This window comes from Pipistrellus hanaki (genome assembly GCF_964339955.1).
Source record: "Pipistrellus hanaki genome assembly, chromosome: 15".
Taxonomy (NCBI): Eukaryota; Metazoa; Chordata; class Mammalia; order Chiroptera; family Vespertilionidae; genus Pipistrellus; species Pipistrellus hanaki.
The window spans coordinates 46,477,626-46,504,104 of record NC_140517.1 but is presented as its reverse complement, the minus strand read 5'-3'; the positions used below and the strand labels follow the sequence as shown (position 1 = coordinate 46,504,104).

General features: G+C 63.3%; 2 protein-coding genes across 4 annotated transcripts in view; one reads left to right on the top strand and one right to left on the bottom strand.

Annotated features, from left to right (window-relative positions):
• Positions 1-12,988, top strand: part of IL4I1 (interleukin 4 induced 1) — a 36,010-nt gene extending 23,022 nt beyond the window's left edge. Inside the window, exons 2-9 of one of the 3 annotated variants that reach the window (XM_084906010.1) lie at positions 122-203; positions 3,491-3,614; positions 7,787-8,025; positions 8,567-8,679; positions 9,131-9,332; positions 10,894-10,962; positions 11,258-11,394; positions 11,958-12,988. In XM_084906010.1, coding sequence (XP_084762136.1) covers positions 3,578-3,614; positions 7,787-8,025; positions 8,567-8,679; positions 9,131-9,332; positions 10,894-10,962; positions 11,258-11,394; positions 11,958-12,972 — 1,812 coding nt within the window. In that variant the 5' untranslated portion in view covers positions 122-203; positions 3,491-3,577 and the 3' untranslated portion in view covers positions 12,973-12,988. Of the gene's footprint in view, positions 1-121; positions 204-3,490; positions 3,615-7,111; positions 7,350-7,551; positions 7,704-7,786; positions 8,026-8,566; positions 8,680-9,130; positions 9,333-10,893; positions 10,963-11,257; positions 11,395-11,957 lie in introns of those variants that run through there. The other 2 variants (XM_084906012.1, XM_084906011.1) reach the window with 2 other exon arrangements.
• Positions 12,989-13,154: 166 nt separating this feature from the next.
• Positions 13,155-26,412, bottom strand: TBC1D17 (TBC1 domain family member 17). Its single transcript, XM_084905990.1, has 17 exons — positions 26,143-26,412; positions 25,604-25,702; positions 25,267-25,341; positions 20,787-20,910; positions 20,188-20,395; positions 19,691-19,802; positions 18,913-19,071; positions 18,400-18,528; positions 18,219-18,322; positions 17,656-17,750; positions 17,172-17,288; positions 16,989-17,089; positions 16,800-16,899; positions 14,798-14,895; positions 14,406-14,522; positions 13,885-13,971; positions 13,155-13,811 (listed from the first exon to the last, which is right to left on the bottom strand). The coding sequence occupies exons 1-17, from the start codon at positions 26,161-26,163 to the stop codon at positions 13,611-13,613; spliced, it is 1,947 nt and encodes a 648-aa protein (XP_084762116.1). The 5' UTR covers positions 26,164-26,412; the 3' UTR covers positions 13,155-13,610.
• Positions 26,413-26,479: the final 67 nt, after the last annotated feature.

Here is a 26,479-nt window from a genome sequence, read left to right as displayed (position 1 = left end):
ACTAGCACCCTGGGGGAATGGCCCAGCAGGCTTTGTAGTCCCCAGGGTGCAGCAGGGGCAGCGACGACCGGGTGCCACCCTGCGGGTGACGGCCGCATTGTAACTGCCCTTTCCCTTCCAGGAAGAAAACGGAGTGCACCCTCGCCAGTCCAGACAAATGGCCTCTGCCTGCGCTCCTCTCCATTAAGTCCAGGCAGATCTCAGTAAGCTGCACGCCTTTCCTCTCCATAGGGATAGAGGGGCGATTGGAACTGTGGTTAAGGCTTTCTTTTCTCCTCCAACCACCGCCCCCCACAATGGCCCTGCCCCTTCCCGGGAGGAGGCTCCTTGGGCACAGCATGTGGGCGTGGAGAGGGTCAGGTGTTTGAAAGATTCAGAGGGAGCGGCCTTGATCAGGGGAGGTGGAAGCGGGATTGGAAGCAGTGGTGTGCTGGTCAGTGGTTAGCGCCTCTCTCCGGGCTGGGGGCAGCCCTGCCGGGGAGCATATGCCAGTTCCCACGTGAAGTCACCCGACACGAACTTGGGAAGTTGATGCACACAGTCCAGGTGCAGTTAATTCCCCTCCAGAGCATATGCTTGTAAAATGTAAGCGAACGATTAGGAATGAATGAGTTTTGAGTACCCTCTTTTTTTTTTTTTTTTTTTTTAATATATTTTTTTGATTTTTTACAGAGAGGAAGGGAGGGGAATAGAGAGTCAGAAACATTGATCAGCTGCCTCCTGCACACTTCCCAATGGGAATATGCCCACAACCAAGGCACATGCCCTTGACTGGAATCGAACCCGGGACCCTTGAGTCTGCAGGCCGACACTCTATCCACTGAGCCAAACCGGTCCTGGCCCTCTTTTTTCTGGGGATGGAGCCCACAGCCTGGGCATGTGCCCTTGACCAGAATAGAAGCCGGGACTCACTCTTCAAGAGCAAGAACTCACTTTTTAAAAAACAAAACTACAATACTTCTTCAGAGAGGAAGGGAGAAGGAGGGAGAGAGAGAGAAACATCAGTGATGAGAGAGAATCATTGGCCAATGCCTACTGCATGCCCCACACTGGGAACTGAGCCCCACAACCTGGACATGTGCCCTGATCAGGAATTGAACCATGACCTCCTGGTTCATAAGTCGATGCCCAACGACTGAACTGCTCTGTCCGGGCATGTATCCTCTTAGTTTTTAACAAAATTAATTGTAAATATTTATAATCCTATGTAATGTAATAAAGAGGTAATATGCAAATTAATCATCACACCCTCACAAGATGGCTGCCTACAACCAGGCTGGTAGGAGGGTTAGTGAGGTAGGACTAAACGACTGAACAAGCAGGTTATGTGGGGTGACCAGGCTGGCTGGCAGGGGCGGGGGGCATTTGGGGGCGAACAGGCCAGCAGGAGAGGTAGTTGGGGGCAACCAGGCCAGCAGGGAGGGGCAGTTAGGGGTGACCAGACTGGCGGTACAGTTGGGGATGAGGGCAGGAGAGGGCAGTTAGGAGTCCGGCAGGAGAGGGCAGTTAGGAGTGACCAGGCCAGCAGGGACGGGGAAGTTTGGGGCGACCTGGCCAGCAGCAGGGGACGGTTAGGGGGGATCAGGCCGGCATGCAGAATCAGTGAGGGATGATCAGACCGGTGTGTGGGGGGGCAGTTAGGGGCAACCAGGCAGGTGAGCGATTTAGGAGCCAGTGGTCCAGGATTGTGAGAGGGATGTCCAACTTCCAGTTTAGGCCTGACCAGGCTGGCAGGGGGTTAGTGAGGGGTCGGGCCTAAACTGGCAGTCGGACATCCCCCAAGGAGTCCAGGATTAGAGAGGGTGCAGGCTGGGCTGAGGGCACCACCCTCATGCACGAATTTCATGCACTGGGCCTCTAGTTTTTTAAGAATGGCTTGCAAGTCAAAACCAAAAAACGATCCTGAGGATTAACCAGTAGACTCCATGAACTGGGACGCGCCAGCCCCAGCACACCACTGCTCCCCCGAAATTGTCTAGGAGTTTTAGGAGTCTGCCCTCAGACCCAGGGCAGCAGCTGAGGACTTCCCAGGAACAAAACCCCTCATCCTCAGAAGCCAGACAGAACCGCCCCAAGCTGCCCCGTGCCTGTCCCACAGCTCCCACCCCGTTGGCAGTGATCAAACAGGGACTCGCCCGGCACCCACACCTTGCCTCCAGGCACCATCTTGTTCACCCCTGAGCTCCAGAGACTCCCCCAGGGCAGAGCCAGACCTGGGTGCTGCTCCGGGGCTCGGGTCCAGCGTGGCCCTGTGGGTCACATCAGACCCCTGGTCCTGAGGACACGGACCCCAAATCCGCTGAGTGAAAGTGACCCTTACTGACAGTGCCATTCACTCAACTGCAATGTGAGCTCTTACTGAGATCTTGATCACACAAACCAACTGTTAAAATTTTTGAGACATTCAGGGAAATGTGGACATGGATTTAATTCCATTGTAAATGTGCTCATGGCATTGTAGTGTTGTTTTTTATTTTTATTTTTATTTTTTTAATTATTTTTTTATAACTTTTTTTTTTTTAATATATTTTATTGATTTTGTACAGAGAGGAAGGGAGAGAGATAGAGAGTTAGAAACATTGATGAGAGAGAATCATCGATCAGCTGCCTCTTGCACACCCCCTACTGGGGATATGCCCGCAACCAAGGTACATGCCCTTGACCGGAATCGAACCCGGGTCCCTTCAGACCCCAAGCCGACGCTCTATCCATTGAGCCAAACCGGTCCCGGCTGTAGTGTTGTTTTTTAAAAAGTGAGTTTTTGCTCTTGAAGAGTCCCGGCTTCTATTCTGATCAAGGGCACACTCCCAGGTTGTGGGCTCCATCCCCAGAAGGGGGTGTGCAGGAGGCAGCCGATCAATGATTTTCTATCATCATTGATGTTTCTCTTTCCCACACCCTTCTCTCTGAAATCAATAATATTTTTTATATATATATATATATATATATATATATATATATATATATATTTATTTATTTATTTATATTTATATATGTATACATATTTATGTGTGTGTGTGTGTGTGTGTGTGTGTGTGTGTGTGTATATATATATATTAAAGTAAGTTCTTCTAGAACAGAGGTTGGCAAACAAAGGCCCACTTACCGTTTTTTATAAGTAAAGTTTTATTGGCACACAGTCACACCCACTCATTTATCTGTTGTGACTACTTGGAAGGCAGAGTTGAGTAGGGGAAACGGAGACTGTGGCCCAAACGACCTGCAATGTTTACAGAAAAAGTTTGCCAACCCCATTTTGTGGAAATATCCTGAAGTATTTCATTACAACCTAATCCTATTTCTAGGATTGGCTTTGCAGTAATGCAGCGGGGGAGGGAGAGAGTGGAAACGAAGCTGGCTGGGCGATGAGACCATAGCCGCCCTGGCCCGTCCTCCTGGCTCTGAGCTCACACACCCCTGACATTTCCGCGAGAAGCGTTGGGAAGGGAGCGCCCGCCCCCCAGCATCTCCCACCCGCTCTGCACCCCAGGATCTGGCACCGCGGGTCTGACGGATCAGGACAAAGCCACGCTCTTCGCCCTGACGATGACTCCTGTCCCGGGCTGACCGGAAGGCCATGGGCGCCGGCAGAGCCCCTGAGAGCCAGCCCTGCAGTGAGTGTCCCCCGCCCCCCACGCCCGCCCCCACCGCCGTGCCTGGTGGGGTTGGAGACGGGAGGGCGGGGCAGGAGGGCTCTGAGAAGGATGCCCCTGCCCAGGGGTCAGGCACGGTCAGGGCATCAGTGAGTCTGCCCTCTGCCCTCTGCCCCGCTCCCCTGCCCAGGTCTGGACTTCTGCCGGGGGCCCTGGGCATCCCCGGGGCAGGATCCCCCCCCCCCTGAGGCTCAGTGCGAGCTTTAATGCCCCCCACTCAGGGTCTTGGGGCCAATTCGGAGAAAAGAGCACACGCCTGCCCTCCCCTGGCCGCGGCTGCCATCGCCATTCGCTGCTCACAGGGGCCCCAGGGAGCCGGGCCAGGCCGCTGGCCGCTTCACCCGTGACCTGAACCCCATTAGAGTCATCCTGGTGGTTCTAGAAGCAAACCAGACCCAGCAGGGCTTTCTCCCGAAGACCGTTTTTGTCTGGAAGGATTGACATTATTGTCTGGAAACTCCACCCTAAAACCAGACGATCCCAATGTTCACCGAAGCAGACGTACTCGATTTTGGGGGGAAGCCCAGGCCTATTCCCCCCCCCCCGCCCCCCGCAGCGGCCACTCCCCCACCCCCACCCCGCCACCCGATTCTTACAATCGTCTGTAGCTCCCACCCACAAGCTAACCTATTCCAAATCTGTCATCTAACCTGTTCCACCTCAGTCCATACCCTAACTTTAGCCCCAGTACCCGCCTCGGTATTACCAGCAGTGGCACTGAGGCCTGGTTATTTCTGCCAAAGCTGTCCCCAAATGACTCACCCTCTCCGGTCCCCAAAACAGCCCGTCCTGGGGCCTTCCTGCCCCTGCCCCCCTGTCTCCATCCTGCACCATAGCTGGTCACTCCTGGGAATTTTATCCAGCCTCACCCCATCCCGGGATCAGCTGGCAGTGTCTGCAGGCACCTGTGGCTGCCACAGCCTGAGGGGCCGGTGCCGCTGGCATCTGGTAGGCAGGGGCCAGCGGCGCTGCTCAACACGCCACAGTACCCGGGGCGACCCCCCTCCCCCACCCCGCAAAGATGGCCCGGGTGGCGGCGGGGGCCGAGCAGGGCTGAGAGCAGGCGGGAGCCAGGCCGCAGGGTCCAGCACAGGCTCGGCCCCTCCTCAGGGTGACGTCCCGGCCTCGGCGTGGACACTGTCAAGTTGTCCAGTTGTCCCTGGACCTGGCTGGTGGCTCAGCTGGTTGAGCATCGCCCCACACAGGTCCAGTCCTGGGCAGGGCGCACGCCTGGTTTGAGGGTTTGATCCCTGATCTGATTGCGAGCGGGAGGCAGCCAATCGGTGTTCTCTCTCTCTCTCTCTCTCTCTCTCTCTCTCTCTCTTCCCCCTTTCCCCTCTCTCTTAAAATCAATGACGGTGTGCTCAAGTGAGGATTTAAAAAAAAAAAGATTTGGAGTGTTTGGCACACGGGGTTGAAGGACAGGCCCCATCTTAGCCAGAGTCCTTTTCTTTTTTTTTTTTTCTTTTTTAAAATATATTTTATTGAATTTTTACAAAGAGGAAGGGAGAGGGATAGAGAGCTAGAAACATTGATGATGAGAGAGAAACATCGATCAGCTGCCTCCTGCATACCCCCCACTGGGGATATGCCCGCAACCAAGGTACATGCTCTTGACCGGAATCGAACCTGGGACCTTTCAGTCTGCAGGCCGACGCTCTATCCACTGAGCCACACCGGTTTCTGCATGAGAGCCCTTCTCCAGTTGGAGGCTAACTCCCGATTCCGGTGCCTGCTCGTCCTGCCGGCCGCCCTCCCACTCCCTCTGCCTCCTCGAATGGGTGTCTTGGGGGGGGCCTCGCTCCACTCCTCTTCCCGGAGTCCAGGAGGCCAGTTGGGGTGCGCCCAGAGCCAGAGGGACTTGGAAAAGCAATCCTGTAGGGGGCAGACCAGGGGTCAACTCAGGGCCCCCGGCAGGGGCCCCACCGCTCCTCCCTCGGACAGGCCCTGGGGGCCCCGTGCTCAGCCGCCTCCACCTCGTTCCGGTCCTTGGCGGGGGGGGGGGGGCCTTGGCCATGAGGCCGCCGGGCACCGGGACCCCTGGACAGGGGGCGCCTGCTGTTCCCACTGGGGGACCCGGGCCCCGCCGTCCCCTCCCGGGCTGGGCTCCGCCCCCTGGCGGGTGTCGGGGCTAAAGGAGCATCCCTGCTCGGGTGCACGGTACCCGCATCCTCCACGCCAGAGTGCGGCAGGCAGGGCTGCCCTGGCCACCCACCCTGACCCTCAGGTCCCCCCTGTCCGGGGCAGCCTCGTGCGGTCCCGGGGAAGGCAGAGCCGAGGGCCCCTCTGAGGGCCACTGGGACAGTCCCTCTCGTTGCCTGACGGTCGGGCTCCGAGCTCTGTCCGCTCAGATTCTGTTTCCTTCCTGGCCACTGCCTCCCCGCCCCCACCCCTGCATCATATGTTCTCTGACTCACTCGTATGCACCCATCTACCCCTGCTCTCCATCAGACCACATCCCTCTTTGATTTACTGCACGGACTTTCCAGGCCTGCTGCTGCTGAGGATCTGCGCCCTCTGCCTTTCCACCCCACCCTCCCGCCCCGTTTCCCCTGAAAAACCCCCGATCTCTCCACCCTCACCCCCTGCAGCCGACATGCCACGTTTCCCCTGGCACCCCTGCTGCCCCCAGGGGGGAGGGGCGGGGGGGGGGAGACACTACCTTTATTTTTCTTTTTAATATTTTCATTGATTTGGGCAAGAGAGGAAGGGAGAGGGAGGGAGAGAGAAACATCGATCTGAGAGAGAATCATCATCAGTTGCCTCCTGTACACACCCAACCAGGGATGGAGCCTGCAACCCCAGCCCCTGCCCTGACTGGGAATCGAACCAGCAACCTTTGGGTGCACGGGATGACGCCCAACGGCCAGGGTCCGGCTGGGGATTCCTTATAGCCGGTCCCCTTGGTCTCAGGGCCCCAAAGGCAGAGGCAGGGACTCCGGGGCCATTTCCAAGGTGCCCGGTCCCTGAGCTGAGCCCCATAGTGTTCTCCAGGCAGGGATGGCAAGGTCGAGGCCAGGGCACCCCCACGATGGTGGTAGCTGGCATTTCCTGGGGAGCAGGTCCCGGCGCTGGCCCAGGGGCTGGCCCTGGGGCTGGCCGGCTCCACCACCTCGCCTCCCACTGACCGCTGTAGACTGGACACGGCCCCGGCCCTGCCTCTGACCCCTGTGCCGCTGCCGTGATCCCTCTGGGGCCGTGCCATGGCCCAGAGCCGCCCTGCCGAGGGGAGCGGAGCCCGTAAGAGCCCTTGGGGCGCAGCAACAGCTGGCACAGAGAGGGACTCAGAGCCGGCACAGGGCGCACAGCCCCGAGGCCAGAGGCCCCTCTCCCTGTCCCGCTCCCCGGCGGGCAGAGAGCACAGAGGCAGACACAGGACCCTGCCCCCGGCCCGGGACAGGCCCTTAGCTTGGCTCCCTTAGCATTGGTTTCCGGCCCGCCAACCAGCCGCCTGGACTATTTGGGGCAAGAGGAAGAAGTTAGATTGATTTGCTTCCTCCAGAGCCCTCTCCCCCCAGTCCCCCCCCAGCCCCCCTCTCCAGCCTCGGCCTGTCTCTGAGCACGGCCCCTGGGACCGGGAAAGCAGTTTCGTTTCCCAGAGGGAGGAGGGCGGGGCCTGGCTGATTTAAGGACCGAGGCGGGGAGGAGGCGGCAGAGGAGAGGCAGGGCTGCGTGCTCCCTCCTCGGGCCGCTCAGGTACAGGGAGGCTGGGGAGGCGGGCCACAGACACAGACAGGGGCGAGGAGAAACAGACAGGCAGGGAGGGTGAGGGACAGAGGGAATAGAGCAGAGGCGGGGAGAGGGGTGCAGGGAAGGGGAGAGGAGGGCGGACAGGCGAGCACAGAACGGGAGGCTTGGGGACCAGGGTCAGGCGACACCTGTCCAGGGAGAGTGGTGGCCGTAGGGAGGGGGCTGAGGTGGGGGCTGGGAAGCCCCACAGGAGCCCCCCTGGGGTGGGCCCCGGCCCCCAGCCCCCGGCCCCCATCACAGCGGCCCCTGCTTCCCCTCCAACCCAGACACACCTCCCAGTGCGAGTCATGGCCTCGCTGGGTAAGTAAGCTCCGGGGGCCCTGCGGGTGGGGGCAGAGCCTGCTCCCCTCCCCCCCCATACCCATGGCCTGTCCTCCTCTCAGCCTGGCGCCTCCTTGTGCTCGTCCCCATCCTCCTGGGCCTGGTGGCCTCCGTGGAATGGAAGACCGTGCACAGCCAGGACCCCTTCGAGGTGTGCATGCAGGACCCCGACTATGAGCAGCTGCTCAAGGTGGTGACCTTGGGCCTCAACCGGACCTTGAAGCCACAGAGGGTGATCGTGGTCGGCGCCGGCGTGGCCGGGCTGGTGGCCGCCAAGGTGCTCAGCGAAGCCGGCCACAAGGTGAGATGTGCTGCCCGCGGTCTGCTGAGTCTTTCCTGCTGCAGCCGGAGGGGCCGGCCACGTCCCTGTGGGGGGGGGGGGGGGGCGCCAGGGAGTGAGAGCTATCTCTTCGGGGTCTCCCCAGAGGGGGCGCCTTCGAGCCCGGGCCCCACTCTCATCCCGGAGGGAAGTCTGGGACCCCCCACACGTCCGGGGGCCTTCGTGTTGGTGCAGAGGGACACTCGGCCCAAGGGGAAGTGCCCCTGAGGCCTAACCACCGTCCCTCCCGCCGAAATCCAAGAATGAGAATTGGGCCAGGCCAGGGGCTGCTGAGCATGAGAAATTCCCCTCCCTGAGCTGGGAAGTCCCTCCCTGACTGACCCGCAGCCTTCCTGCTGCAGTCCGGTGGCACGCCCTCCTCCCACAGCCCCCCCCCCCCCCCATGAGGAAAGGGCTCCTGGAAGGGGGTCTGGGTCTGGGGTGGGAGGTGGGGTCTGGCGTGGGGCGGGGGTGGTGTCGGTGGGGGAGCTGAAGGGCCCTGTTCCGTGCCCCCGTCCCTCAGGTCACCATCCTGGAGGCCTCCAACAGGATCGGGGGCCGCATCCTCACCTACCGGCATGAGAAGACGGGCTGGATCGCGGAGATGGGGGCCATGCGCATCCCCACGTCACACAGGTGAGGCCAGGCCTGGCCCGGCTCCGGCGGCCCTGCTCTGGGCCCGGCCTCCCAGTCCGTTCTCTTCCTCATCCCAGCCCCGCCACCGCGCCCGGGAGTGCTCCAGCCACCAAGTCCTGCTGGACCCCTAGCTAGCCCCGCCCGGTGCCTCTGGACCCCCAGCTCTCCCCCCCCGGACCCGGTCCCTTCCCCAGCCCAAGCCTTCATCCAACCCCAGTGAAGGCCACCTCCCTCTCCAGACCCCGTCCCACACCCGGACTGCCCTCAGCCTTCCGGCCTGGCCCCGTTTCACTCCTGCCCCTGCTGCCCCCAAACCAAGCCCGTTCCAGCCTCATGCCCACCCCCAAGCCCCGTCCCCAGCTGCCCGCCCACCCCCTTGCCTCTTCAAGCCCCATGGGGAGGGAACCCCCCCACTCCCCATCAGACCGCCCAGCCTCTCCTGCTCCCCCAGGATCCTGCATGAGCTCTGCCAGAGCCTGGGCCTCAACCTCACCAAGTTCATCCAGTACGACGAGAACGCGTGGACCCAAGTGGGCGACGTGAAGCTGCGGAACTACGTGGTGGAGAAGATGCCCGAGAAGCTGGGCTACGACCTGCGCCCCCGGGAGAAGGGCCTGGCGCCCGAGGACATCTTCCAGATGGCTCTCAACAAGGTGGGCCCGCTGGTCCCGCAGCCCTGCCCCCCCGCGCTGCCGTCCCGCCCCTGCATCATCCCTCCCCCAGCCTTTCCTGCTCCCCCTCCTGCCTTCTGCTCTCCCACCGCCGGCTCTCCCACCTTTGCTTTCCCTGCAAACTCCGTCACCCCGTGTTCTCTGACCCCCTCCCCGCCCGCCACCCGCTCACTGTCCTGGACAACCTCGTCTCCTTACAGCTGTGGCTTAAACTTGGATCTGCAGCCAGATGTCTTCCAGACCCATCTCCTGAGTCCCACATCTATTCTGTCTCCCCCGGCCACACCCAGGGCTCTGATACTGAACCCCCTATCTTCCTCTAAGCCCTCTCCTACTCCCGGTTCCCCATGTCACAGTAGCCCTGGCCCCAACTTGGGCCTCACCCTCTCCCCTGGCTCCTGCCTGTCCTGCCTGGAAGACGCCTTTCCCTCCCCTTCCCCCCAGGGAACCATGTTTATCCCTCAAGAACCAACTCCAATGCCCCCTCCTCCAGGAAGCCCTCCCTGATGCCCTCAGGGAGGAGCTGGCCTTCCCCTTCTCGGGCAGCGGCTAATTGTCCATCTCCCCTTCCAGACAAGGGTGGGTGCTGAGTTCAGGCCATGTCTGTGTTGGCACCTCCCAGTTCAGCGAGCCTGGAGAAATGCGAGGGGATGGTGAGGGGGTGAGGGAGGAAGGGCACAGGGGAAGCCAGGTGAGCAAAGAGGGCAGAAATCAGAGGAGGCGGTGAGATGAGACTGGAGCAGAGCGGCGAGGGAGGTTAGCCAGGGTGACAGCGCAGGGTGTGGAGGTGGGAGAGCTGAGGGTGGTCTGGGCACTGGATATTGTCCTTAGAGCCAGAGCTTCCTTAAGAGATGATGATCAGGGGCTGGTAGGGGCCTCGGATGCCAGACTGAGGGGGTCAAACCCTGTGGCTGCAGGTGCTGGGAGCCCTGGGAGGCTAGGGGCAGGGGAGGGACCCCCTCAGCAGTGGCAGAAGGAATTCCACTTTCTTTTCTTCTTTTTAAAAAAATATAGTTTATTGATTTTTTACAGAGAGGAAGAGAGAGGGATAGAGTTAGAAATATCACTGAGAATCATTGATGAGCTGCCTCTTGCACACCCTCTACTGGGGATTGTGCCCGCAACCAAGGTACATGCCCTTGACCGGAATCGAACCTGGGACCTTTCAGTCCTCAGGCTGATGCTCTATCCGCTGAGTCAAACCGGTTTCGGCAGGAATTCCACTTTCACCCGCGCCCTGAGTGAACCAGGAGGTAGTGGCTGGGCACAGAATGCCAGCACTGAGTGAGGCTGTCCCTGCCCACCCGAGCCACGCCTGGGGCGGAGGCAGGCGAAACGGTGCCCGCCGGCCCAGCCTGGCAGTGCCAGGTGCCGGGGAGGAGAGGCACCCGGACTCAGGAAGACGTCCCAGAGGGACATCTGAGCAGCGGCGGAGGGCAAGGCTGGGCACAGCATGGGCAAAGGCCTGGTGGTGCGGGCACGCGCGGTGAAGGCCAGCGCCGCCCTGCCCCTCAGCGCAATGCCCTCTGCTTGTTCCCTGCAGGCCGTCAGCGATGTCAGGACACTGGGCTGCAAAAGGGCCATGAAGAAGTTCGACAGGCAGACACTCCTGGTGAGCAACCGCCTTCCTGTCTGAAACCAGCACCAGCAGGCCCCGTGGCTTTGGCCCTGGGGTCAAAGGGCAGGAACCCGGAACACAGCCCCGGCGACCTCCCGGCCTGGCCATGGGGCTGGCCATGCCCCCTCTCGGGGCTTCCGTGTCCTCAACTGTCACAATTGGAGGGGGGACCGGATCTCTAAGGTCCAGGGACCCTATTAAGCTCTCCGCGCATCTCGGAACAGGGAGGCGAGCAGGGAGGGACCCTGCAGGTGCAATGGCCGGGCCCTGACCTGCCCCCGTCCCCCAGCAATACCTCCTCAACGAGGGGAACCTGAGCCAGCCCGCCATCAACCTCCTGGGGGACGTGATGTCCAAGGACCGCTTCTTTGATCGCAGCTTCTTGGAGGCCCTGCGGGCCCACAGTTTCCTCAGCGACCGGCTGCGGTGAGGGGCGGGGCCTGCGGTGAGGGGCGGGATCTGCGGTGAGGGGCGGGGTCTGCGGTGAGGGGCGGGACTGCCGTGAGGGGCGTGGCCTGCGGCAAGGGGCGGGGCCTGCGGGCCAGTGGGGGAATAACAGAGTGGTGGGGGCCACCATATTGGGCAGGTGGGGCTGGGAGAAGGTTGCAGCTTTTAGGGAGAAGGGGCCACGTTCACCCCCACATCCGGGATCTGGAGGAAATGGGTAAGAAAGGTTCCAGAAGGGCGTGGCCCAGACAGAAGAGGCGAGGGTTCTTGAGTTGCATAATTCTGTGCTTTCCAGTCCTCGGCCTTGGGGTGGGAGAGGGGGAGAAGGGAGAGGGGGGTACTTCCGGGAGGGGGTGGGATTCTCGGGGAGCAAGCAGGTGCCAGTTATGGGCCAGGAACAGAGTGTGGCTGGAGGGAGGGCTCCGGGCAGGTGAGATCTGGAACAGGTACCGGGAGCGCACAGAGAGGGGCCAGCGGAAAGGAGCGGGCGAGAGCGAGCCCAGGTCACGCTCCCCCCCCCCCCCCCCGCACCCTCCCCACAGGTACCGCCGCGTGGAGGGCGGCTGGGACCTGCTGCCGCGCGCCCTGCTGAGCACGCTGTCGGTGCCCATCCTGCTGCGCTCGCCGGTCGTGGCAGTGACGCAGGAGACGCGCCAGGTGCACGTGCACGTAGGGACCTGGCACCGGGCCCGGGACCAGAAGACCATGGCGGCCGACGTGGTGCTGCTGACGGCCACCGGGCCCGCGCTGCAGCGCATGAGGTTCTCGCCGCCGCTGCCCCGCAAGTGGCAGGAGGCGCTGCGCGAGCTGCACTACGAGCCGGCCATCAAGGTGTACCTGAGCTTCCGCCGGCCCTTCTGGCACGACGAGCACATCCAGGGCGGCCACTCCAACACCGACCGCCCGTCGCGCGTGACCATCTACCCGTCGCCCGGGGAGGGCTCGCTGCTGCTGGCCTCGTACACGTGGGGGGATGCCACGGCCCCGTTCGCGGGCCTGAGCACGGAAGACACGCTGCACCTGGCCCTGGAGGACGTGGCGGCGCTGCACGGGCCCATCGTGTACCGGCTCTGGGACGGCACCGGCGTGGTCAAGCGCTGGGCAGAGGACCCGTACAGCCACGGCGCCTTCGTGGTGCAGCCGCCCACGCTCTGGAGCGCCAAGGAGGGCTGGGAGGAACTGGACTGGGCGGTCCCCTACGGGCGCATCCACTTCGCTGGGGAGCACACCGCCTACCCGCACGGCTGGATGGAGACAGCCGTCAAGTCCGCGCTGCGCGCTGCGCTAACCATCAACGGCCAAAGGCGCAGCCAGGCCGGCAGCCAGGAGGAGTCCGTGCGCGGGGAGGAGGCTCGGCACACGGAGGAGGCTCGGCACACGGAGGCTCCGCACAGGGAGAAGTCCCTGCACACGGAGGACGAGGAGACCGTGCGCATGACCGAGGGCCTCGTGGACTGCCAGCCCGTGGGCAAGTCTCAAAGGGCGAAGACCATCAGCCCTTCAACCCTGCCCGGGACGGCCACTTCCAGCGCCAACAGCCAGATGACGGGGCATTAAATTATTTTCAGAAAAAGCCTGTGGTCCTGCCGCGTCCCTGGCTCAGTCGCCTCCCCACTTTGCTTTGAGCAAAGCCATGCGCCCAGGGGAGAAGGGGCTCCGCCTTCTCTGGGGGAGGACCACGCTGCTCCCCTCCCCTGATCCATGTGGGGCTCGATGCCAGTCAAAAGGCCAGGCCAACAGTGGATCAAACACGAGTTTATTTTCCTCAAGTACCACAAAGCTGGGAGGCAGGTCCTCGGTGTACGAGCAGCTCTGTCGGCCCTTCCGTCCCAGTTATGTCCAGGCTGCACCCCAGCACCCATCCTCACTCCTCCCAAAGCCCCACACTCAGGCCTGCCTCCCCAAGCCCCCTCCCCCACACCTCTCATCCCCAAGGGGCCTCTTAAGTCTCATGGGCCGGGGGTGGGGTCCACGTCAAACGCCTGCTCTGCAGAGTGGTCACCCCTGCCCTCCCTACACCTACAGGAGGCCACGGGGCACGGAAATGTCAGTTAATGAAGCCGGAAATCAGGAGGCGGGAGGCAAGGCGGAGCCCCGCCCCCTGCTGGCTCCACCCCCAGCCGGGGGCGTGGCCACGGCGGAGGGTAAAGTGCGGTGCCAGGGGCTGGCTGCAGCCAGGCGGCCCGCCCGGCCCCCTAGGAGCCCACGCCGTCCTCCTCCTCCTCCGGCAGGATCTCCAGGCTGCTGTCGGGCTGCGCAGCCGGGTCCGCGGGGAGCGGCGGGGCCGGCGGGGTGCGGGTGGGCGACAGCGGCAGCGGGGAGGCGGGGGGCGAGGGGCTGTGCGGCGCTGCGGGCGGGGCCAGGCCCAGGACCTCCTGCACGTTGTGGGGCAGCTCCTGGAGGTCGGGAGGAAGCCAGGTCAGAAGTCTGAGGGGCGGGAGCGGGGCTGTTGGGAAGGGGGGGACTCACCGTGCAGGCGGTCAGCTGCCGGTAGAGGGCCTCGGCCCTGGTCAGTACGTCCTCCACGCTCAGCTTCATGGTCAGCTCGTTGATGTGCTGGGGGGGGGGGGGGAAGGGGGGCTGAGTCACCTCCCGAGCGCCCCCTGTGCCACCCTCCGGAGGGAAGACAGCCAGGCTGGCCCTCTGGGGCTCACAGTGTAGCTGGGGGTCAGGGGGGTCAGGGGCGGTCACCTCTCCCGGGCTTCTTGCCAGATGCAGGATGGGGAAGGGAACGAGCGCTGAGCTCCCCCCAGTGGCCTGGCCGCGGGTTGGGGTGCTGGGGAGCCCACAAGCACAGCCCACGGGCTCCGTGAGGGCACGGCAGGGCCAGGGAAGGGGCCAGGCAGGAGAACGGAGCTGGTTTCAGGGCCGCCCTGCTCGGAGCTAATCCACTCTCAACAATCCTGTTTTGAGTCCCGACTACTGCAAAGAACCCGAGTTCCCTTCCGGCCGTGCGTCCCGTCTGGAGGTCAGGACGGCAGGGGCCTCACCTTGAGGATCTCATTGGAGCCGAAGCCGGAGAGCATGAGGGTGTCCCGCTCCATGTCCAGGATGGCGCAGGCCACCAGCAGGTGCAGGTTGGGGCCCGGGAGCCCTGTCCACAGCACCTAGGGGCCGGAGGGAGGGTCGCAGGCCAGCCTCTGCCTGCGGTCCTACCCAGGCCTGCCCCTGCCCTGCCCGCGGCCCGCCTCCCACAGCCCCCACCCAGGCCCGCGGCCCACCTCCCACAGCCCCCACCCAGCCCGCGGCCCGCCTCCCACAGCCCCCACCCAGCCCGCGGCCCACCTCCCACAGCCCCCACCCAGCCCGCGGCCCGCCTCCCACAGCCCCACCCAGGCCCGCGGCCCGCCTCCCACAGCCCCCACCCAGGCCCGCGGCCCACCTCCCACAGCCGAAGAACGTCCGGGAAGGGGAACTCCCTCTTGAACCAGATGAGCAGCCACCGGAAGCAGAAGCAGAGAGAGCCAGAGTCCTGGGAGTCTGGAGGAGGACAGCGGGGAGGGTGGTGCTAAGCCCACAGCAAGCTCACGGCCAGTGCCCGCCCCGTTCTCATCTGCAGTGTGCCCGTCGGACCGCCGAGGACCGGCCGTGAGACCCCGCCAGCCGAGGCGGTGCCGCTGCCCAGCGGGGAGCCTCCGGGCTCAGGCAGGGAGGCTGTGTCCACAGGACCCCCCCTCCACCCCCCGCCTCCGGACCCCCGCTGTGTCCACAGGACCCCCCCTCCACCCCCCGCCTCCGAACCCCGGCTGTGTCCACAGGACCCTCCCCTCCCGCCTCCGAACCCGCGAGGTGAGTGTCCATGTCGGCCACTCGCACACGGAGGGAGGGACAGGGAGACCCGGCGCCAGGGGAGGTGTGAGGAAACGTGGAGCAAACACGGAAATGGGTATAACTTCCAGGAAAGGAGCGATGGGGACAGGCGTGTCAAAAGCTGCAAAAACATGGACTGCCCGAGATACAACTTCACTCCCTGCAATTTTACCTAAAGAAATTACCCAGACTATCTGTCACGATGAAAAACTACAAATGGCCCTAACCGGTTTGGCTCAGTGGATAGAGCGTCGGCCTGCGGACTGAAAGGCCCCAGGTTCGATTCCGGTCAAGGGCATGTACCTTGGTTGTGGGCACATCTCCAGTGGAGGGTGTGCAAGAGGCAGCTGGTCGATGATTCTCTCTCGTCAATGTTTCTGACTCTCTATCCCTCTCTCTGTAAAAAGTCAATAAAATATATTAATAAAAAAAAGAGAGAAAAACTACAAATGTGCAGGTCAGGTCCAATCTGTTCTCATACATCATCTTAAACTAGTAAGAGGGACAGAACGCTGTACGGCCCATACAGGAGATGGTTTGGAACATTTTTAATGGCCCTGCAGGCTGGCTCACTTGGCTGGGTGTCATCCTGAGCACCAAAAAGGTTGCTGGTTCGAGTCCCAGTCAGGGCACGTGCCCAGGTTGCAGGCTCAGTCCCTGGTAGGGGGCTTGCAGGAGGCAGCCAATCAAGGTTTTGCTCACACCGATGTTTCTCGCTCTTTCCCTCTCCCTTTCTCTCTCTCTTAAAAAACAAAGTCAGTGAGAAAATCTTTAAAAGAAACTTTTTTGTTGCCGTTATTCCTTACCTGAGGATATTTTTGCCATAGATTTTTTTGAGAGTGGAAGGGAGGAGGAGAGACAGAGAAAAACATTGATGAGAGAGAGACATCCATTGGTTGCCTCCCACACTCACCCGCCCAGGGCTGGGGATCAAGCCTGTGCCCGTCCGGCTTGGGCCAAAAGCAGCTTTTTTTTTAAAAGCCCGCAACCTGGGCATGTGCCCTTGATCGAAATCGAACCAGGACCCTTCAGGCCACAGGCCGACGCTCCATCCACTGAGCCAAACCGGCCAGGGCCACCCAAAGAAACTGTTAATGACCCAGAGGCAGCTCATGTCCGGTGTCTCCAGGCCTCGGCTTCCTTCCAATTCCCCCCCCCCCCAAGGGGAGCCTGCACTTCAGGGAAGACATACCCGGAAGTTAACTTATCGTCTGCAGCAAACGAATACTATCAACAGCAACTTGTTTTCTTCCTTTTATCTGAATTTCCTGCACTTTCCTACACTGAACAAACACCAGGAAGCACTTCCATGCCCGAATGCAGCAGCCCCAGTGCCAGGCCCGGTTCAAGGCGGGGGGGGGGGGGGGGGGGGGCCAGACGGGCCTCAGGAACCGACCACCTGCACTTCGAGGTTTGTTCCAAGCCCATCCCTGCTCTCACGGGAAGTTTTGGGCTCTGGTTTGTGCCAGATGTTTCTCTTTTTAGGATCAGGACCAGACAGACACCGGCTGTGGCTGCTCATTCCCGGAGACACCTGTCCCCGCCGCCCGGCCCCGCACCAGACCCGCACGTACCCAGGAAGTCGCAGAGCGGCGGGTCCAGCACCCGGAGCAGCAGCAGCAGCTGCCCGAGCTGCCGCTTCATGGTCTCCTGGCTCTCCTCGAAGTTGCCGTGCTGCGGGGGAGGCGGTGGGCGTCGCACCCCGTCTCACCCCGTCTCACCCCGTCCGTCCCGCCCGGCGCCCGCCCCGCGCCGAGCCTCACCACGAGCTCCATGAAGCCGCAGAAACACCAGAAGGCGTCCACCTCGTTCTGGACGACGTAGAGGATGGGGGAGAGGAGGTCGCTCATGCCCTGGACGTAGCCTGTGGGGACGGGCGGTCAGGCCGGCCCGGGCCCGGCCCCCGGGCGCCCCCCCCCGCCCCCCGCCCGCCGGCGGGCGCCCACCGAGGTCGAAGTGGTACATGCAGTAGGTGAGCAGGATGTCGTTGAGCAGGCCCAGCCCCGGGTTCTCGGGCCCCTCGTAGAACTTGTTGGTCCTGTCGGTGCGGCTCACGTCTCTCTCTGCGGGGACAGGGCGCAGGGCGAGGGGAGCACGCTGTGGGGCCCCATCCTGCCGGCCATCGGCCGCAGCCCCCTCTCCGCTCTCCCCTCGCAGGGGGGCCAGTCCCCGGCCACCTGACGCTGGAGTGAGGTCTGCGCCACGCTGGCCGCACCCTCGGGCACCACGGTTACCAGCCGGGCACAGACGGGAAACTGAGGCCCAGGGTAAAATCACTTGCCAGATCTCACGGTGAGTATGTGGCAGAGCCTGGCTCTCCTCCCTCCTCCCTCCCCCCGCCTGCCCTGGCCCCTCGGCCCTGCTCACCGCATCCCCCTCGGTGCCCTCACCCTGCTCCTGGGGAGGCGGGGCTCCCGGCCCCCAACCCACCGATGAGGCTGCGGTATCCGTGCAGCAGCGAGTTTCTCCGCTCCTGCTCGGGGCTCACCGACTTCCACTGCAGCTTCATCCGGAAATACTCATCCCTGAGGGCAGGCGGGGCTGCGTGAGGCCGGTCCCCGCCCCAGAGCCCTCCCTGACCTGGCAGACCCCCCCCCCCGGACCCCCTGTGGGCTCTGGTGGAAGGTCTGTCACCACCACCGGGTGGGGACCAGGACGCACAGCAGGGGCACAATATGTACAGGGAACCAGGAGAGGCGCCCGCAGCTTAGGAGGCAAAGCAGCCACCACGGAGACAGGGTGGCCCCAGGACAAGCCAGGGGAGGGACAGGCCCAGCCCCTCTGCCCGTCTCCCCATGCACAGGTGCTGCCAATCCAGCGTGCCCGGGCCCGGTGCCAGCGCCCGGCTGGCCGATCAGAGCCGCCATCGGTGGGGAGGCCGGGGCCGGGGCCCGGCTGGCCGATCAGAGCCGCCATCGCGGGGAGGCCGGGGCCGGGGCCCGGCTGGCCGATCAGAGCTGCCATGGGGGGGGCGGGCCGGGCCGGTCACTCACGTCTTCTTCCGCACGTGCGCCTTGTGCTCCTCGGCGGAGCCGCCCCAGCTGAGGTAGCCCAGGAGGAACTTCCAGGCCTCTCGCCTCAGGCCGGGGCTCAGACCCTGGGGGGGGCGGGCAGGAGCTCAGAGGGGGCCCGGGGCCACCTGCCAGCCCAGCCCCCCACAAGCCCAGCGCTCACCCCGGAGAAGATCCGGGCTCTCAGCTCGGGGACCTGCTGCAGGCGGCCCTCGGGGCCCACGTGGCCGGCCCACTCCTGCTCCGTGACCGGGGGCGCCCGCTCCACGGCCGGCCGCGGCCCCAGCTCCACCTGCGGGCGCCACGGGGAGCCCGTCTGTGGGACCCCACAGCCCTCCCCGCCCACATCCGGGCCACCCCGAGTCCCCGCAGCCCACAGCCTCCCCACCCGCATCCGGGCCACCCCGAGTGCCCGCAGCCCACAGCCTCCCCACCCGCATCCGGGCCACCCCGAGTCACCCCAGCCCTTCTTAATGTTCAGGGGGGGACGGGAAAACACTCGGCCTGGTCAGGGACAGTCACCCCGAGTCTGAAGGGCCCCCCGTAACAGCCAGCACCAGGAGCACAGGCTGCGGGCGGTGCATTACTGCCACCCTCCTCTGGGGGCGGAGCTGAGGCTGGGAAGTGCAGGCCCAGGGCCAAGGTGACAGCGTAGTAACGGGTCGCCGCTACTCACACAGGAAATGACCTCGAACCCTGGCTCGGGCTCGTCCTCGGGGCCCGGGTGCAGGTCGCGGGGGGCGCCCTCCGGGTGCGGCTGCAGGGCGCCCCGGAAGAAGTTGGTCACGCGGGAGAAGCTGTTGAAGGTGGTGGAGTAGGGGTCCTGGAGGAAGCGCTGGGGACAGGGGGGCTGGTCACACTCCGCCCGCCCCCCCCCCCCCCCCCCCCCCGCTCAGCCCTTCTCCGGGCCCCGCCCCCTCCGGGCCCCGCCCCCTCCGGGCTCAGCCCCCCTCCGGGCACAGCCCCCCTCCGGGCACAGCCCCCCTCCGGGCACCCCCCCTCCGGGCACCGCCCCCCTCCGGGCTCAGCCCCCCTCAGGGCACCGCCCCCCTCCGGGCACCGCCCCCCTCCGGGCTCAGCCCTCCTCCGGGCCCCCGCCCCCCTCCGGGCACCCCCCCTCCGGGCACAGCCCCCCTCCGGGCACCCCCCCCTCCGGGCACCGCCCCCCTCCGGGCACCCCCCCCTCCGGGCACCGCCCCCCTCCGGGCACAGCCCCCCTCCGGGCACAGCCCCCCTCCGGGCACCGCCCCCCTCCGGGCACCGCCCCCCTCAGGGCACCGCCCCCCTCCGGGCACCGCCCCCCTCCGGGCACCGCCCCCCTCAGGGCACCGCCCCCCTCCGGGCACCGCCCCCCTCCGGGCACCGCCCCCCTCCGGGCTCAGCCCTCCTCCGGGCCCCCGCCCCCCTCCGGGCACACACCCCCCCTCCCCCGGGCACCGCCGGCCGGCACTCACCGACACCACGTTGGAGCTGTCCTGGTCGAAGAGCTGCAGGTGGTGGAAGGAGTTGGAGAGCGCGGAGGAGTCGTGCGGGAAGACGAGGTAGAGGCGGGAGTCCTGTGAGGAGCTGGGGGGGGGGGGGAGGGGAGGGCGCACAGGGAGCGGCCTGCAGTGTCCCGCCGCTACTGGGAGCTCCCCGTCCCGAGCCGAGGCCGCAGCCGGACCCGGGTGGGCAAGCCCGGCGGGCGGGGCCTTCCCCCTCCCTGTCAGGGGACGGAGGTCTGTCTGTCTGTCCACCCGCTGCCAGCCGGGCTGCTGGGCCCTGAGGTGAGAAACCAGAGGGAAGCAGACCGGGCTCTCCAGCCCCTGGGCCCGGGCCTGCCTGACACCAACCCTTGGACTTCACGGTTACCCGTGCCAGTCAGGCCCTCTTCCTGCCGTTACCCGGGTTTGAGCTCCGCCCCCTGAGGGCCCGCAGCCGGAGCGGGGCGGGCCTGGCGCAGGGCGCTCACCTGGCCAGCAGCAGGTAGCGGCTGAGGACGCGGAGCAGGGCGCGGGTGCCCCCGCGGTGGAAGTGCAGGGCGGGCAGGGAGCCGCCAGCCTGGGTCACCAGCACCAGGTAGGCCCAGCTGAGGCCCGGCTTGGAGCGGCGGATGGACTTGAGCTCCCCCAGGCTCACCCAGAAGGCCCAGGAGTCGCGGGGGCAGCTGGGCTCGGCACCTGGGGGTGGCACCGCGTCAGGGGAGGTGTGGGCAGCCGGAGGGGCACATGGCCCCACCCGCGGGGAGCGCTGGGTCACCTCACGTTTCCATGGAAACACAGTAAGATGTGAGCAGAGCCCAGGCCGGGCCAAGTGCCTGCTGCAGGCGGGCTCCCTGTCGCCCTCGGGATGAAGACCAGAGTCCTCGGGCCGCCCCTGCCCTGTCACCTCCCTCTCCTCACTCAGACCCCACCCTGGAGCCACTGGCCACCCCCACCCACTCTCCTGGGACTGGAAGGCCGGGTTGGGTGGCCATCTTGACTGTGGGCAGTGAAGCCCACGGCGCCATGACAACAGGTGTCACGATCTGCCCTCCCCCCCCCCCCACCAGGAGGTACCAGCTCAGCCTACCCCTGGCGGGCTCTGAGCGGCGGGGCCGGGGCCGCACAGTGCTGATGACAGCCCAGTCGGGTTCATAGCCGGGGTCAAAGGTTGGCTCGTCCTCAGAGGTGCAGGAGTCCCCTCCACTGGCATCCTTGGGGAAAAGGGGAAAGAGAGAGGGGCCATGAGGCTCTCCTGGAAGGTAGCTCCGTTGAACAAGGAGGGAAACTGAGGCACAAAGAAGGCGCTGAGGACTGGGACAGGGCCAGGACCCACGCCAAGTCCCCTGGTGGCTCACCGGGCGAGCAGGTGGTCCAGCGGGGCAGCTCGGCGTGACTGCTGAGGCCTCAGCGCAGGAAGCGGGCAGTGCTCACCAGGGCAACCCCAGGCAAACCACCTCAGACCCGCATGCCCACCAGGCCGGCTGTGCCCACCAGGCCGCTGTGCCCACCAGGCAGGCTGTGCCCACCAGGCCGCTGTGCCCACCGGGCCGCTGTGCCCACCGGGCCGCTGTGCCCTCCAGGCCGCTGTGACAAAGGGGATGCTGCAGCCACAGGGGGAAGTCTGCAGTTCCTCTAAGGGTGAGACGTGGATTACCGTGTGACCCAGCACCTCTGCTCCTCGGCGTGACCCCCAGAGAAGCGAATATAAACGTCCATGCGAGAGCACGGACCTCACTCCGGACAGCCAGGAAATGACCACCACCAGTGCCCACCAGCTGGTGAGGAGCCACAGTGTCGGAGCCACACGACAGAGCGTCACTCAGCGATGAAAAGGAGCCACGCTCCGGTCCATGCCGAAGCACGGACGAACCTCAAAAGCACCCGCAGGAACGGAAGCCAGACACACAGGACCGCGGTCTGTGCGATCCCCTCCAGGAGGCGTCAGAGCGGGCAGGTCTGGGCACCGAGGGGAGTGGTGGCTGCCAGGAGCTGGGGGCGGAGGAGGGGGAGCGGCTGCGGACAGCTGGAGGGTCTCTGTGGGGCATGGCGGACTGTTCCGGAATTGGACCCTGGCTGTGGCTGCAAAATCCCACTGATTCATGCTCGTCGGAAGTCTTAAATTCTACCATAGAACTGAGCTTGTGGTAAATTCTATCTCGATAAAAGAAAAAAAAAGCTGGCTCACAGGTTATAAAAATAACGTGAGGGGTGACGTTAGGATCATGGCGACATGAGGGCCCCCTGGTCTCCCCTGGAAGGCGGAGCGCTCCCCGCGGGGAGGCATCGGAGGAGGGTGAGATGGAAGGATGGGGAGGAGGGAGGAAGGGGAGCCGAGATGGGCCGTGGATGTGGGTCTCAGGAGCGGGGAGGAGTCTGGTGGCCCCTGCACTCCCCGCAGGCCACGGAGCAGACACAGGTGTGTTCCCTGCCTGCACGGTCAGGACCTGCTGCTGCTGCAGCCGAGCCCAGTGACCCAGTCACAGCATTTGGCAGCCACTACCGCCAAACAGGAAAACAAAGCCACAAGCTGGCCGCCTCCCGGCCAAGAGCCAGAGGCTGTAGCATTGAGCATCAGGCTATGGAGCACTGTATCTGCAGCCCTGGACACTGGGGAGGCCCATGGCTGATGTGGCTCGGTTGGCTGGGCATGGTTCTGTGCACTGAAAGGTGGCCAGTTCGATTCCCGGTCAGATCACCTGCCGGGATTGCAGGCTTGATCACCTCCAGGTGCGGGAGGCAGCCAATCGAGGTCTCCGTCTCACATCTAAGTTTTTCTTCTCCCTCTCCCTCCCTCTCTCTCTAAAAATCATTTTTTTAAATATATATGTTTTATTGATTTTTTACAGAGAGGAAAGGAGAGAAATAGAGAGTTAGAAACATCGATGAGAGAAACATTGATCAGCCGCCTTCTGCACACCCCCTACTGGGGATGTGCCCACAACCAAGGTACATGCCCTTGACTGGAATCAAACCTGGGACCCTTGAGTCCGCAGGCAGACACTCTATCCACTGAGCCAAACCGGTCAGGGCCTAAAATCAAATTTTAAAAAAATCTTAAAAAAAAAAAAAAAAAGAGAAATAAGCATCTCTCCCTGAGCAGGAGGCGCACACTGTGCTAACCCCAGTGATGGGTGGAGACAGGTGAGGCCAGCTGGGGTCGGGCTGTTGCCATTACTGGGAGGACAAACCTCAGCCACACCAGCTGGCCTCTCCCGCGTCACTCCGCCCCCACCCATCACAGCTGTACTGCTGGCAGCATCTGCTGCAGGGGACAGCGCTGGGATTTCACGGGTCTGGGGAACCCCACCGCCACATTCCCCCCCAGAGGGGTGCCCTGAGACAGAGGAGACCCGTCAGAGAAGGCGCCCGTTCTGAGCAATCCTGAGAAGAAAGAACAAAGCCAAAAGTATTGCACTCCCTGACTTCGGATTATACCACAAAGAGACAATAATCAAAACAGTACGGTGCTGGCAGAAAAACAGATACACAAACCAATGGAATAGCACTGAGATCCCAGAAATAAAGCCACATGTATCTGAGCAAATAATTTTGACAAAGGAGCCAAAACACATCCAAATGGAGAAAAGAAATCCTCTTCAATGAATTGCGCTGGGAAAATTAGAAAGCCCCAAGCAAAAGAATGAAACTTGACTGTTATCTGTCACCATAGACAAAAATTAACTCAAAATGGATCAAAGACGTATATATAAGACCTAAAAACTACATTTCCCAGGATCCCTTGAAGCTAGAGTGCCGAACACAAGATAGATTAAGATCTGGAAAGTGGAAATTAGGTGAGGGCAACTTCCTGCCACCTGGGCCATGTTTGGCTGATGAGGGAGGAGGAGGAGGAGGACGAGGAGGACGAGGGGGGGAGGAGGGGGGAGGAGGAGGAAGAGGAGGAGGAGGAGGAGGAGGAGGAGGGGCATCTGTCTTCACCTTCCTGTTCTCAGAGGCAGCTGGGGCAGCGGGGGGCCCAGTCACTGGCTTTATGGCAGTGCTGATGACTGTCCTTGGACTCCACAGCTCCAATGCTGTCCCCTTTGCCCTCATTGGCAGCGGTGGCAGCCAGCCCCTCGCAGGTGAGTCCTGAAGTGTCACTGCCGTTCCTCCCGCCCTGGTGGAATCCCGCCAGCCTCTGCTTCTCTGCACGCCGCCCTTGCTGCTGACGTAGCCCGAGACTAACTCCTGCCCACCGGTGGGTTTGCCCTTTGGAAGGAAGAGTGCCGAGGACAGCAGTATTCTCTAGAACACTCAGACTGCCTTGTGGGCACACCTCCTACCGGGGATGTGCCCGCAACCAAGGTACATGCCCTTGACCGGAATCGAACCTGGGACCCCAGTATTCTCTAGAACACTCAGAATGCAAAACCCTGGTCGCTTCTGCCCCAACTCCCTGGGGGGCCAGAGCCTGTGATCGCCATTTGTACCGGTCATTTGATTTTTTACAGAGCGGAAGGGAGAAACATCGATGAGAGAGAAACATCGGCTGCCTCCTGCACACCTCCTACCGGGGATGTGCCCACAACCAAGGTACATGCCCTTGACCGGAATCGAACCTGGGACCCCTGAGTCCTCAGGCCGACGCTCTATCCACTGAGCCAAACCGGCTAGGGCCCCCACCAGGTCATTTGAAACCCCAGGGCCCAGCTGACGCTTCCTCCTCTCTCCCTGCCCATCACACTGCCCCTCCCTGACCTTCTAGCCTCCAATCTCCCTCCATTTGGTCCTGTGGCCCAACTCCCGCATCCCCCACTAGGGACTTCCTACACGCACACCTTTCTCCTCCCCTGTCGCCCCCCAGCGCCCCCGGACAGGATCCAGGCTTCGGTGCCTAGCATTTCAAGCCCAACCACCAAACCTTTCCAGCACACCCCTCTGCAGAGACGTACCCCACCCCCTGAGCCGAAACCCACTTCCTCCCGCCCCTCCTCGTCTTCAGAACCCCAGCCCCAATGTCTGCTCTGCAGGGAGGAGCAGGGCTCTGGGACCAGCGTCCTTGGGTCCAAACACAAGTTCCAACAACCTCCTGGCTTCTCTAACCTCGGAAAAGGGGCTTCCGCTCACTGTGCCTCAATGTCTCAGAAACAGAATGGTGATGAGGGCGGAGGCAGGGCCTGGGCGGGACTGGTGTCTGGGTGCCCCCACCGGCCAGCACAGGGCCTGGCGAGAAGCCCTGGGAGACACGTACTGAGGTCCCGACCTGGGGGAGGAAGGGGGGCCACGGAAGGGGGCGCGTAGCTTGGTCGGGTCCTGTTCCCTCCCCGGACGTGACGGCAGGGCCGCCCCAAGGTAACGCCACACTTCAGGTGCTTATGGGCCAACAACCCTGCAACCCCAATCCACAGGCCCAGTTGTGTCTTGTGTTGGCAGGGCGCCCCCAAGGAGCAAAGGGGGTACAGGGCCAGCCTGTCCTCATGGCCCATCTTCAGCCTCATTTCAGGAAATCAAACAGGCTCACATCTGCCCCAGGGCTAGGCCTGGGACTGTACACAGCACTTTCAATGCCATTCACTGCCCGGCCCAGGAAAGCGCCTGTGGAGAAGGGGCCAGCGAGGGAAGCCTACCTTCTTGGAGAAGACCATTTGGGTGGCATCTCCAGCCTCCTCCACCGGAGCCCAGGACAGAAGGACGTCATTGTCCTGAGGGAGGGAGGGAGGGAGGGAGGGAGGGAGGGAGGGAGAGGTTAGAGGGGTCCCCTCCTATCTCTCTCCAAACTATATCGTCAAACTTCTTCCCCGTTTTAGGCTTTCAGCTTGACAAAGCCTTGCCTCTCTCCAGTACCCCCATCCCTCACCCCCCCATCTTCCTAAGGGCTCATCGCTGACAACTAGATGGTACCCCGACAGATGCAGCCTCCATCCCGCTCCGGGCCTGCCCGGGCCCTGCTCCCTCCCGGCCCACCTTCTCCACAACGCGGACGACGCCGGCGATGAGGGAGTCCGGGTCTTGATGCTTCTTGGCACTGGTGTGCAGATACACGCCTCCCTTCTCAAACACCACCTGCGGAAGGGGACCAGTGAGGGCGGGGCCCAGGGCTGAACGACACCGAGGGGCGGGGCTCAGAAGGGAGCCAATGGTAGCGGACCTGGGGCGGGGCTATTCTCCGGTGGGCGGGGCCCGAGAGTGGCGAATCGCAAATACCAACAAACCAGCGAGGCGTCTGGCCGACAGTCGGGGGGAAGAGAAGGGGTCGGGGGTCCCGGGGTGTGAAGGGGCGGGGCCTAGACGAGCGTCTCGGCAGCCAGGGGCAGGGCTAGAGATAAGGGTCTTCCCCAGGGCAGAGGCGAGGAGGGCGACAGCGCGTTATCGTTATCCGGGAATGGTGTCTGGGCTGGGGAACGGCCGGCTCCCAGAGCGCGGCACGGCCCGACGGAGAAGCCGCCCAGCGGAGGGGGCATTCCCTCTGGACAGACGCGAAAGAAGGCCTCCGCAGAGCTTACCCTGTAACCGGCTCCCTCCATAGCCGCGGCCGAGGACCCGCTGACCCGCTCCCTCCTATTCCGGGTCAATGTGCTGTCACGTCCGGATAGGAGACTCCCCTCAAATCCCGGAGAGTGGTAGCGCCCTTGCCTGTCCTAGGAGAGGAGTGGGTGTAACTATTTTCCTACACGGGGTGGCTGAACTCGAACCACGAGAATTTCAGTCACGAGGGTTTCAGGCCCTTGGCGCAGGCGGTAGAGGCGGAGCGAGGGTGCGCAGGCGCAGTGCCGCCATCCCGAACAAGAAGTAAACAAGGAGGCGGGCCCTGGAGCTCCGCCCCCTCGCCCGGACACAGAC

Coding starts and splice junctions, on each gene's coding strand:
- TBC1D17 (XM_084905990.1), bottom strand. CDS start 26,163: ATGGAGGGAGCCGGTTACAGG. Junction 19,072..19,690: donor ACAGCTCCAACGTGGTGTCG/GTGAGTGCCGGC, acceptor CCCTGTCCCCAG/CGCTTCCTCCAGGACCCCTA. Junction 17,751..18,218: donor GCGCACGTGCGGAAGAAGAC/GTGAGTGACCGG, acceptor GCCTGCCCTCAG/GGATGAGTATTTCCGGATGA.